At 45.9% G+C, this 12,492-nt stretch overlaps 1 protein-coding gene across 1 annotated transcript; it reads right to left on the reverse strand.

Annotated features, from left to right (window-relative positions):
* Window positions 1-2,113: 2,113 nt before the first annotated feature.
* Window positions 2,114-11,643, reverse strand: GLRX (glutaredoxin). The gene is made up of 3 exons (XM_019656287.1): window positions 11,341-11,643; window positions 5,703-5,822; window positions 2,114-3,343 (listed from the first exon to the last, which is right to left on the reverse strand). Exons 1-2 carry the CDS (start codon window positions 11,545-11,547, stop codon window positions 5,709-5,711), a joined length of 321 nt encoding a protein of 106 aa, XP_019511832.1. The 5' UTR covers window positions 11,548-11,643; the 3' UTR covers window positions 2,114-3,343; window positions 5,703-5,708.
* Between the last annotated feature and the right edge of the window lie 849 nt (window positions 11,644-12,492).

Below are 12,492 nucleotides of genomic sequence, written 5' to 3' on the forward strand. Positions count from 1 at the left end.
TCCCTCTAATTTCTTTTGACACAGACGTCCCTCAGAGTTAGCCAGGCAAGAGGCTTCTCAGGAGGGACACCACTGCAGAGCCTCCCCTGCAGCTAAGTGCAGCCATGAATGAAGTCCTGGCTAGTGGGATGTGAGCAGAAGTGGTGCAGACAGCTTCTGGGCTGATGCGACTTTTATGGAGCAAAGCCACCTGCCTGCCTCTGGACTGTTACAAGAGAGAGAGAGAAGCTATCACAATTTACAATTTTATGTCATTATTGTAGCAGTATATAGATAGATGAAAAGATATAGATATAGTATATACAGAGGGTGCCAAAAATGTATATATATTTTAAGAAAGGAAAACTATTAAAATTGTAATATTCAATAAATACCTATAACAAAAGATGAATACAAGTCATGTGTATACGTTTTTTTGGCACCCCCAGTCTATGTATGTATGTGTGTGTGTGTGTGTGTGTGTGTGTGTGTGTGTGTAGATGGATGTGTGTATATGGTGTGGGAACCAGGAGGTCCACCCCAGGAGAGGAGAGAGGGAATGGAATGCCCAGGACGAGTAAAGGGAGACCCAAGGAGAGAGCTGTGCCCCGATGTAGAGGGCACCCAGTGCAGATTGGAGCAGTGTAATCCTCCATGTTAAGGGCTCTCCTGTTGTATCTTTTTTTTTTAACCTGAGGCAAGAAAGCCTAAATGACCCTGAAGCAGATTCTTATCTGTCCTTAGCTTGCCTTGTACTGATGACATTTCTGTTCTCCATGCCACACGTGTCTAGATAAGGGTGGTGTACTCTTTGACCTGTTTCTGCAAGCTGGAAGTGGACCACGGAAGCAGAAAAGGCAGAGCAGCCCACTTCTGTTGACCATATTTTTGGGAGGTGCCCATTACCTGTTCACACAATAGTCTCCCAGACCCCCGGTGCCCAGTGTTTCCAAGGACTCACACAGGACCACCCGTCTCATAAACTGCCAGGGAAGCTGAGCCTCTCTGTTCAGCTGACCTCCTGGGGTTGTTCATCTGACTGTGATTGTATTGCCCTTTCTTACGCAGCTAGGTTGGCGTTTGCTATTGCTTTTCAAAACTAAAATGTATTGCTTAGGGGTATTGTAGAGTAAAACTGTGAAGAGAAGCATCAGACTGATTACAACAGAAATGAGCTAGAGTACCTCTGTGGAGGGAGGAAGGGAATTCATTGGTAAGGGGCACATGGGCCCCCAACGTACTTTCTTGGTATCTTAGAAACACTGTTATATAGGTGCTTCATTTCTTAACCAAGGAGGCAGATACCTGGGTGTTAATTTAAATAGAACTATGCCTGCTATACACTCTTATATATACCTAATACATTTTACAATATTTCTAAATAGGCTTTAATACCCTTGAAACGGATAAATGTATGGCAAAGACTGGGGTTTGGGAGGTGTAGAGTAGGAGTGACATTTTAAAGTACATGCATGCATTGCTTTGATAAAATAGAACCTAGGTGCTAGAAACTGGGTATACGCAGATGTTTAAGTTGAGCCCCTTGGCCTTTGAATACAGTATTTCTGAATCTGGCAAGAGACCAGTACAGATGATTAACTATACTACAACCTGAGGAGAGTGGCGAAGTACCCAAAATGCAGGGTGCTTTAGGATTCCAGAAGAGGGAGCGATGGCTTTCTTAGAAAAGCAGCGAGGAGAGAGGGTAGGTATGGGGAGATAGTCAGTAAATCAGGCCTTGAAGGAGGACTTTGAAAGTAGAACAAAGGAGAAGAAACACAGTGAACAAGGAAGGACACAAGTGTGAGAGGCACAAACCAGTGGGCTGGAGTGGATCAGGGACTGCAGGTTGCACACCGCACAGCCTCCAGAAGGAGGCATTCATAGTGTTGCACAGTGCGTAACCTGCACAACAGGCACAATTCACAGCAATCTGGTTGAAGGGAGTGGCTGGGGCACATAAAGGAAGACAGTGGAAGGCAAAAGTACAAGGGTATTAGGTAAGAAATGGAAAGATGGAATATGAAATGAATAAGACTATTATTAAAACCCAAACATTATTCAGTAGGCTAGTGTTGACATATTCGAATTGTCATTTCAGCATGAAATTTAAAAATCACATCAACCATTTGTACTCAGTGAAGGACAATAGCATGTGCCTTTATTTATAATGGCAGGGACAAACATGAATAAAGCTTCAAATCAGTGTATCTCACAGTAATAGCATTCCTTAAGGTCTTGAAAACAAAGAAAAGAATTGGACAAATATCACTGTGTCATCTATGAGTACTTCTTTATTAGAAAAGAAATTAACCTTTCACACTAGAGACTGCAAAAGGAAAATTAACTTTATCTTGCAATTCTAGAACATACTTCACAATGAGGGATTCCTTCAGTTTTCATAGAGTGGCGGGGGAGGAGAGAAAATAATTCAGGACAGTGTTTCTCAAATTTGGTTACTTTCACAGACATATTCTTGGGGGGGAGTGTTGCAAGTTGTCTATAAAATGTTTAAAATTTTATGTTTGACTCTCATTATTGATCTAAACAAACAAATACACCCTTGTTCATTCCTGGATGATCATCATATATCACACAGTGTTAACACGCGGTCACAGCATCTGCGCTTGGACCTCTGATCCCTAGAGCACCAAGTGAAGACCCATTGTGTTGAACTGTTTATGTGGCGCTTCTCAACTTGGGTTCTCAGACCCTTCACAGAATTGTAGAACAATGCCTATGAGATCTGTGAGTTGTCAAGGTTAAGAACACTCGTTCAGAGCGTTGCTTCTCACCCCCAGATAGGATGGGGGTGGGATGGTGATGGGAGACACATGTAGTTTGGAAAAGCACATTCAAAATACCTAGTGATTTCATACTACAAACTGTAAAGTCAAACTGAATAGAATAATTTACAGGCAGTAGCAGAAAACCAACTCTAAATTCCTCCTAGGGGGGCTGGGATGAAATTGGCTGAGAAATACTGTCTTAGAGGTAGAGAAGTCCTAGCACATGAAGAACAGTGAGGACCACGTGCCAAAGAGAAAGAACTTTTTGGGTCAGTGAGTGAATCCTAAGCCATAATTCTCATGGTCTTTTGGAACCCAGGGGCCAATCCAGAAGAAACCCAAGACGTCCATCAACCTTCTCAGACCTGTGGTTTGGGCCAAGTGGGTCCACTTAATATTGAGTCAAGAAAAGAAAAGCATGGTTTTGCCCCCAATCGTCCCCTCCCATTTTTTTGGTTTACATATTTCAGAATTTCAGTTGCTGTAGCTGGATAAAGGTAGCCCGCGATCCATCCACCAGAAAGTGCTGCCATCATTTGCAATGACATCCAGCTGAGATCAGCCTGGGGTCTGCTCTGCTAGGAAAAAATACAAAGAATTGGATTTTCTTGGAAAGGTAAAAAACACCCTCAATTCCCTNTAGAGCATCTATTTCACTGTTTTTTGTTTTTGTTTTTGTTGTCTCTCTGAATCTTCTAGTGGAGAACTGCAGTCCTTACAAAGAGCTTCCCGTAATATCTGGGAATCAACAGAGGGTATTTCACGTGAACTTAATAAATCCTTTCAGCAACGGCATGATGTCTCTGACACTTTTTAACCTTTGTCTTGACTCTGAGTCCGTCTCTTTTGGGCCCTGCTACAGTTTTGCTGAGCAGAGTTCCTCACTTGTGACATCACCCAAAGACTCAACTGTGCACACCCTTCCCCAGGAGGAGGCAAGACTTTGTTTCCAGCCACGTCCTCATGCTCCTCTTCTAACCCAGGCAAGAGCAGAAATGGTCGAGTTTGGGTGTTGGCTTCTTCTTCCAGGACTGGGTCAACATTCGGGGCTTGTGAAACCAAGTGCTTCATTCCCTCATGACCTGGAAAGCAAATAGCAACTCCTTTGGGAGGAAGAAGTGGGTGGCTGCTGTCTAGAACCTGCTGAGTTTCCCAATAGTTGAGTATTGAGATGATAGTTGGGTGATGGCACTGACAGGGCCACCTTGAGTGACAGCTCCATTCCCAACCAGCCTGACCAACCATGAGCTCTTCCTAGGCTCCACTGCTCTGAGAGGAGCTGGTCCCGTTGTCCCAACAGCAGGAAAGCAGATGTTGAACGCGTAGCCAGTGAAATCGGTGAAGGAAGGGGAGAGAGATGAAGTGCTTGTCTGTCTCCATGGCTGATGGGGGTACAGCATGGAAGAGGGTGGCCAGGCGCTGGCAGCACACAGCTGTAGAAACCCTGGACCACACATTTGCAGCTTCCCCAAAGCCTGCCATGGCACTGCATCGCTGTCCTGCTCTCCCACACCTCATCTGGCTACCAAGGCAAAGGGGTCTCATCTTTCCTCTCTCTCTCTGATGCCTAAGGATGGGTCTCTACAGGTCTCCCCTTCCAACATTCAGGACACCACAAAAGGGACCCAGGAGGAACAAGGGCCCGTCAATGAGAAGAGGTCATCGGCATCTAACTGTGTGGCATAGACACTGTGTGGAGCATGAAAACCCNTTGGGTTTTGAGTGCTTTAGTGCATGGGGTGAGAAAGCTAACACAAACAGACATAGTGTTCACCTGCTGTGATAATATTGTAGAGTTGTGCTTAGAAGGTTTTTAATATTGACTTTTATATCAAGGGATTGCATTGTATTTTTTCAGAACCTTTTTTTTTTTTTAACTTCTGTGGCTATTCTGAGTAACCTCCATAAATTATATATACTCATTGCTAAAGGGTAAGTTATTAATTAGTGGGCCATAATATCCCTCAAAGAACATTTTGATTTAACAACCACAAATGTTTCCTTTGACTAAAAAACAGCCACTGAGTCTCTCTGTGTATGAATCAGTAGAATTGGCCTAGTTAGAAGCTAGCTAGCCCTACTAACAAGAGCTGGGGGAGAGGGGAGCTCATCACACCCCAAAAGTATCCTGGTTCCTTTCTAAAGAGTTCATCACCCTAAGGTTCTCCATTCAGCCAAGGATCACCATTAGAAAACTTGGTTTTGGTGTTTGGGAAGCCCATTAGATTGAATTGAGCTGCAGTGTGAACACAGGTGAAGCAAAATTACCTTGATCACTTTGCATTTATAATCCAATTGCTTACCATGGCCTGTGAGCTCCAGCCCCTGTGCCCACATTCCTTACTACTCTTCCTTGTCATTGCACTTGACTCAGTCTGCTCTTGCTTGCCTTCTAATCCTTGGATATTCTATACTTGTTGTCACCTCAGGGCCTTTGCACATGCTATTCCCTCTGTCTGAAACACTCTTCTGCTTCACCTTTACCTGGCTGTCTCCAGGTCTCAGCTCAGCCATCCCTTCTGAGAAAGGCCTCCCCTCACACTATTAGCTAAATTTGCTCCCTCCCCCCCGCCATATTCTATTATTCTATTCATTTGTTTCAGAAATTATTTACTTAGTTTTGGTATGTCTAGCTCTGTAGAATATAAATTCCATGTTATCTTTTTTGTTCATCACAATCTTCCCAGTGCCTAGTAGTGTCTGGCACATAGTAAATGCTCAACAAATATTTGTTAAATGAAAATTTAGCAAAAGCTTTCTCCCATTGACACAATTTCTTTGTACAATGGGAAATTCATAAATGACATTACAGTTCCTCAGATCATTCCCAATCATTCTTTCCCAAGCCAGAGTGCCTTCCTAGATTATAATAAAATATGGCAGTAGAATTCCACTATCTCCCAGTGTTCCAAGCCCCCATCCCCTGTCACTCACCTATAATTACTGTAGAACTCCAATTTGCTTTAGCTGTGTCAGAAGTTCCCCACTCTGATGCATCTTTTCTAGATCAGTGAATCCACCTATACACTCTTTACCGATAAAGACCCGAGGTACCTGAAAAAGCAAACAAGCCAGGACATTTAAGGAATTTAATTATTAGGTTAGGGAGAATGACATTTTATCCTTCCTCTAAATATTTCCCATGATCCAAAGCTTTTCAAATCACTTTACAGTCTCCTCGTGTATTTCAGGTCAAAACTTCATTCTAAGCATAAAATTATACATTAGAGAATGTTTTTAGGCCAAGATGTTTTTCAAATTGAGTTGTGCTGTGCATAAGACTGTCTAACGTGTCAAAGTGATTTAAAATTTTCACTCTGCAGAAGCATATTTCGGGGAAAGAATTTTGGTTGGCTGCCGCTAGACCAACCTGATTGAAATCTGGTTTCTGTGCAGCTGGGACCACACCTGAGACCTTAAAGTGACAGCCATGGCAACCAGGAAGGAGTTTGTTTCTCAGTGTAGCTGGAAACATTTTGCATTAGGTCCCTGTCTCTGATTTTTAGATTTACAGTCATCTCTCCCTGTTATGGGCTCTGTCCTCAGCTGCAGAAGGGGTGGTGGTATGTTAGTCTCCTTCTTTAATTCCTGGCCTATCATCATAAGATGTTTAAGGGCTGCCCCTCGGGGAGCAAGGCCATTCCTCTGCTTTCGTGTCACACCTGCCCTGGTGGGTCACCCAAGGCAAACAGGCTGACGCGGTCATGACATCTGCGGCATGCGTTCATCCAGCCACACTCAGCCCCCGCCCTGTTGCTTGGTGCAGGCACATTGCAGAAGTCCCTTGGGCTTTTGGAATCCTGGAGGAGGAGAGCGTTCTCTCACTCTGGCCCAAACAGCTTCCAGGCCAAGGATGTTACAGAAAGTCTAACAGGCAGTGAAGAAACAAGCACGACAAAGGTCACCTGAGTGGTCAGAAGCAAACAGGTCATCTTCCTGAACGCTGGGAACATACCACAAGGGGCGGGAGAAGTGAAAGAGAAGACGCGGGAAGCATATTCTCAAAGCTTTTGGTTTTCCTCAGAAGGCATCAGAATTCAAATGAACTTTTTAAAAAGTGAAAGAGAAGAGAACAAGGGCTGAGTTAGTTCAGCTGTGTCCTAACATTTTTATTAAGAAGGGAGCCTGGGTGGAATTGGGCTTTAAAAATGAAGGCCAAACACTTAAACAGAAGTCCTGCACTGCATTTCCACAGCAACTTCCTGTGCCCCCCCAGTGGGAAAGAGCACACAGACCTGCGTTCCAGAGAGAAAGCCTGGGTGTGTCTCCTGAAGTTGCAGAAGGTGCTGCCACTGGCACCACCTGCCTGTGTGTGGGGACCTTGCAAAAGGAAAGTGGCATTGAGGCGGCATTGCTTTGACGAGCTGAAGGAAGAACAGCTGCAGAAAACCGAGGTCAGAAACCTAGGTATCCCCCTGGGGGCTGGCCATTATTTTAGAGAAAAATAAAGCACCTCCCACAAATTAGTAGGGCCTTTTGGCTCTGTCTCCCCAAGAACCCGTGGCTGTGGTCCATTGTAACAGTAAATACAATCCTAATGTAATCCTAACATATTTATACTGCAGAACTCCTGTTGAAGGCAGCGCCTAATGAAATAGAAATAACCCGAGCCTAAAATAAGAAGAGGTATATTCATTCTTGAACTTTTATATCTTTCCACAAAGAATTGAGCAATGGTCACCATTCCTACAGCTTGATTCACCTCCACCTGTGAGGAAGGTATTGGCCACGAGAGTGTGAGTGAAGTTAGTTGGAGAGAAGGCCCTGAGAAACAAGGAGCCTTCTCCTTAGACAGTGAAACATGCACCAGAACCGCCAAAAGCCTTGTTAAAACACAGATTTCTGCTCCCCCACTCCCACCCCCAATTTCTGATACAGGAGATCTGGGTTGGGGGCCCAGAATTTGCATCTTTGACAAGTTCCCAGGTGATGCTGACACGGCCACTCCACGGAGCATGTTTGCAAAACCGACAGGCTGACAGTGAGCAGCTGTTCATTCTTCCCAGGGTGCCTGAGGCTTTGAAAACTCACAGCCCTACAGCCACCCCCAGACACCAGAGACAGGCCCTGAAATGCGATCGGGCCATCTCCAGGGCAGAGTTTTGTGCACACCATCTGGCAAGGCAGCTGGCTCGCCTGAGAACTGAAAGGCCTTGTGCCCCTTACGCCCACCTTCCAGTCTCCAAAGCAGCAAAACCACCTTAAAGTCACCAGTTCCTGTCACCCCAGAGGGAGCAGAATTACAAGCTGCACCCAACACTGTGTGTGTGTGTGTGTGTTTGTGTGTGTTGGGGGGCGGGGAGGCGGGGAGCTGTGGTGACAAAACAGGAAGCCTGATTCAGTTAGGAAGGAAGCAGAAATGCACCCTCAGCGCCCACCGCATTCCCGTTTTCCGGCCCCATGTCCCTTTTCAGTGGAACTTGAGAGTCTGTTACTGTCAAGAAGCAGAAGGAGAACTGCCACCATAAACAAGCTTGGTAACTTGGGGGCTCTTACTCTCCTGGAGCAGGTTTGTCCCAGCCTCAGCTAGGTGGCATCACTGAGCTCTGAGGTTACTCAGATCGGCGACCCAAAGCTACTCCCCGACAACACTCCTCACCGCCTCCTTGGCTATGTCCCTGGTACAAACCACCATCATTTCTCATCTGAATTAAAGCGCTAGCCTCCAGATGTCTCTCAGTTTCAACCATCACCCTGTCCTCCCTACAGCCTCTTGTCCCCACAGCCACCAGAGTGATCCTTTCAAACCTAAGGCAGATCGGATCACTGCTCTCTGCTCATCTCATGTCACCAGCCAGTCATGATAGCTTGAAAAGGCCTTCCCAACCTGTACCTCGTTATCTCCCAGACCTCATCTCCTCCTCCTGTCCAGCTAGCTTACAGTGCTCCAGGCACACGGGCCTCCTTATAAGGCTGACCCTTTGTGCCTTCTGTTCCCACGGAAACACTCTGACCCCTAAATTTCTGCACGCCTTGCTCCTTTAGAGACCTACTCAAATCAGTGAGGCCCCAGGGGCTCCATTTAAAACTGTGCCTTGCTGCCACCTGCTACCTCCCTTCCCTACTTGGTCTCTCTCCATAGCACATATCACTCACCACCTTCCAGCATACTATTTTATTTATTGTCTTTACTAGGATGTAAGTTCCACAAAGGCAGGCGTTCCTGTTTGTTTTGTTCATGGAGGTGTTTCCAATGTCCAGACAAGTGCCGACTAGATGCTTTAAAACATTTCTTGTAGCCCACAAAAGTATCCTTCAAAACTGATGGAGAAACAAAAGTCGTTCTCACACAAAAATTGAGGGACTCTGTTGCCGATAGATCTGCCTTGCAAGAAATGGTCAAAGAAGCTCTTCAGAGAAGGAAAATGATTGAGGTCAGAAACTCAAAATCTACCTGAAGAAAAGAAAATTTTTAGAGAAGGAATAAATGAAGGCACTGACCCAGGAGCTGTGGCTCTAGCAGCTTTCTCCAGGTACATGGCCTGACTGGAGGCATGAGTTCCTGTCATCAGTCACTTTCTGCTGAGCTCTGACTGACATGCAGTGCCACAGGTCCTAACAGGATAAGGAAGATGGCAACTGCTTTTAAGGTTTCAACCTCTTCGAATATAAACCCATCACTATTGGGGGCCATGACTCATAAAACTTGAAAGGATTTGTTCTTCCCCCTTGGAGAAAAGCATTTAGGACTCGAGAACCTGTGAATAATATTTTTAAAAGTTCAGAAAACAAGCTTTAAAGGCCACCGGAAGAAAAATCATTGCTTTACAAAGAAATGAAAAAAAACATTTGTTGAATGAATGCCTGAAAGGGTTTGTTTTTCCTGCTAAAGAATAGGTGCTGCCCAGCTGAAAGCCATAGATCCCAAAACTTTTTGCAAATCGCAATCACTTGGGGATTTTTTTTTTTTTAGATAGGAAATAAACCTTTACTTTCCTTCCAGTTTTACTGAGGAATAATTGACAAATAAATTTGTGTATAGTAAGATGCAAAATGTCATGGTTTAATATATGTATACATTGTAAAATAATTACCATAATCAAATTAGTACATCTATCACCTCACATGGTTATCATTTTTGTGTGTGGTGAGAACACTTAAGATCTCTCTTTGCAAATTTGAAGTATACATTACAGTATTATTAACTGTAATCACCATGCTGCACATTAGATCCCTAGAATTTACTCATAACTGAAAGTTTGTACCCTTTTACCTAGGAGTCTTTAAAACTACTGAGGCCTGGTTCCCACCTCCAACATGGTGATTTAATTGGTATGGGGTATGACTTGGGCATCAGGATATTGTTTTTAAAAACCCTCAGGTGAGTCTAATGTGCAGCAACGTTTAGAAACCACTGCCAGAGAAGGAGCCATCACAGTGGGGGCCGTGGCAGTGCTTGCACGGCCCTCTCCCTCAGTGCCCAGGCAGCCTGTACAGTTGTTGGTGTCCTCAGCTCACAGCTGCACAGCTGGGGCCCTGGCATCAATAGTATGACATGCTTAGCCTCCCTTGGCCCCAGAATGCTGATTTGTTACTGGAGAGAGAAACAGCCTCCTGTGCTTTACACTGAGAACCTAAAGAAAGCCCTGTAAGCCCAACGAAAATTGAACCAGGATATGTGCTCTTGCAAACACTGTGTCCTCGAGTGTGCGCTGAAAGGGGAGCTTGGGTGAGCTGGTTGGGGCACCATTCCCCCCAGCCAGCGCCAGAATTGATACAGGCAATCTGGTTGGCTGGGCATCCCACAAGAAGCTGAGAGTGCTGAGGAAGAGGAAGACTTCAGATACAGGACAGCAGTTGTTAGGTGGTCCTTTGGTCTATTCATGGCAAAGGGGACTTAGAGGTCATCAACTCTAGTCCGGTCTTGCAGCCAAGGAGGTCCTTAAGGACCCCAGAGTGGTGACTTGCCCAAGATCACACAGCAAAGCCACTGTGTGAGCCGGGTTGGGCCTCTGGACTTTATGACAGGCCTGGACATACCCCATAACTTAGAACAAGGGGCAAATGATGAGCTGTTAGGTTATTTCCGATGTATGGGGTTAGATAGGGAAGAAAGTGGAGCCAAATTGGTTAAGGTTAGAGGAAGCCTAGAGAAGACTGAAGGGCAGCAGATCCCACGTGGCCACGGGAAAACAGAAAAAGAGTACACAGGATTCCCATGCGGACAACAGACGTACAGGCCACAGTTGGCCCCTCCACCCCACCTTCCACCCCCAGCCCTGCACGCTGAAAAATGTCACTTCACAGCGGTGCTTAAAACAAAGACTCCAGATAATTCCTCAGTGACTGCAGACAGCTGCTGGGCCCATGGACCCTAACGCCCAGCACAATCAGCTGTGTCCCCTCCTGAGCTCTAAGAGGACATTGGCTGCGGTCCAGCCGCCCATTCGAGGGAGCAGTGTCTTCTCTCAGGCACCCTCCCCCACCCTGCACAGCCCTCCCAGGCGCCTTGAGTGACGGAGCCCTAGCGGTGTCCTAGAGAAAAGCACAGGCGTACCCTTCACAGCCCTGACAAGAAAAAGGAATCGGGGAGTCTTTCCCCAAACCTTTTAGAACAAAACCCCAGACTCACCGTTCTGGCTCCTGTGAGCGCTTGCAAATAATTTTGAATCTCATCTGTGTCACCGGTGGCTGTGATATCAACAAATTCCAAAGTCCCTTGTTTGAAAGGATATTTATGGAGGAGCTCTTGGGTCCGTCTGCAGTAAGGGCAGGTGGGCTTGATGAACACCACCACCTTCCCAGGATGGATTTTGCCATTCACGAACTCCTGAGCCATGTTGACAGGCTGCTGCCTCCTGGGGAGCGATCCTCAATGGCAGGTATTGCTCAAGAGTAAAACGGAGGCCCAGACAGCTGGCTTTCATTTAAAGGAACCTCCCTGGAGGAGGAGCTTGCCTAGTAGCGTGCAGCGTGCTTCCTTTTTAAAGGGACAGCCCCAAAGTCATCCCTCGCTGGTGTAATTCACCAGCTAGTGATGCCAAGGAATGCATACGCATATTTCTCATCAATAGCTGGGCCCAGCGTGTCCTTATTGTCCTCAGACCGTTCCATAGCACCTGCCCTTGGCAGAAAGCAGGGTCAGATCACTCTCTGGGGAAGCACGAAGCACACCGACTAGCCCCAGGGAAAGTTCTGAGCAGGCAGTGACCTCCCAGAGTATTAAGTCTTTGCCCTCTCAGAGACACGGTTTAAAAAAAAAAATGTAAAAGTGTGGGGTTTTTTTTGCAATGTGCTTGCAAACAAAATCATTCAAGAAACAGAATGCACTGACATCTCTTTAGAGGAAGTGAAACTGAAATTGTGACTTGGCATCTGTCTTGAGGTTACTCCCAGGGCCTTCTGCTTTGCTGCCCAGGGGTTTTGTTGTGATTGTTTTTAATGGGATTCGTTCCCAACATTAAAACATTTGGGGATTTCGCAAAGGCATTTGGACTTGCACTTCTCTGAAAAGTCAAGTCTGACGAGATAGCTTGCATTGCTTGTGGCAGCTGCTGGGTCTGAGTAGCTGTTGTCCGGACTCTGGACAGGGCAGAGGAAACATGATACCCTCCCCTGGGGCGCCCATGCTCCCTAGTACAGGGAGCAAAGGCTTCTGTTCTAGGCCAGGCCTGACCCCTTCTATGTGCCGTAAGTTAAGTAAACAAACCTAGGAAAAGCCCCATTGAACAAGAATCATCCTTTTCCCCAGGAAGTTTCAAACTGAAACTAGGGTATCTTCAGA

The sequence above is a fragment of the Hipposideros armiger genome, unplaced genomic scaffold (genome assembly GCF_001890085.2).
Source record: "Hipposideros armiger isolate ML-2016 unplaced genomic scaffold, ASM189008v1 scaffold_257, whole genome shotgun sequence".
NCBI lineage: Eukaryota > Metazoa > Chordata > Mammalia > Chiroptera > Hipposideridae > Hipposideros > Hipposideros armiger.

What these genes read in the sequence shown, in the direction of transcription:
- GLRX (XM_019656287.1), bottom strand. Translation starts at nt 11,547, where the DNA reads ATGGCTCAGGAGTTCGTGAATGGCAAAATCCATCCTGGGAAGGTGGTG. An exon ending in CGCTCACAGGAGCCAGAACG is followed by an intron (nt 5,823 to 11,340) that starts GTGAGTCTGGGG and finishes TTGCTTTTTCAG; the next exon opens with GTACCTCGGGTCTTTATCGG.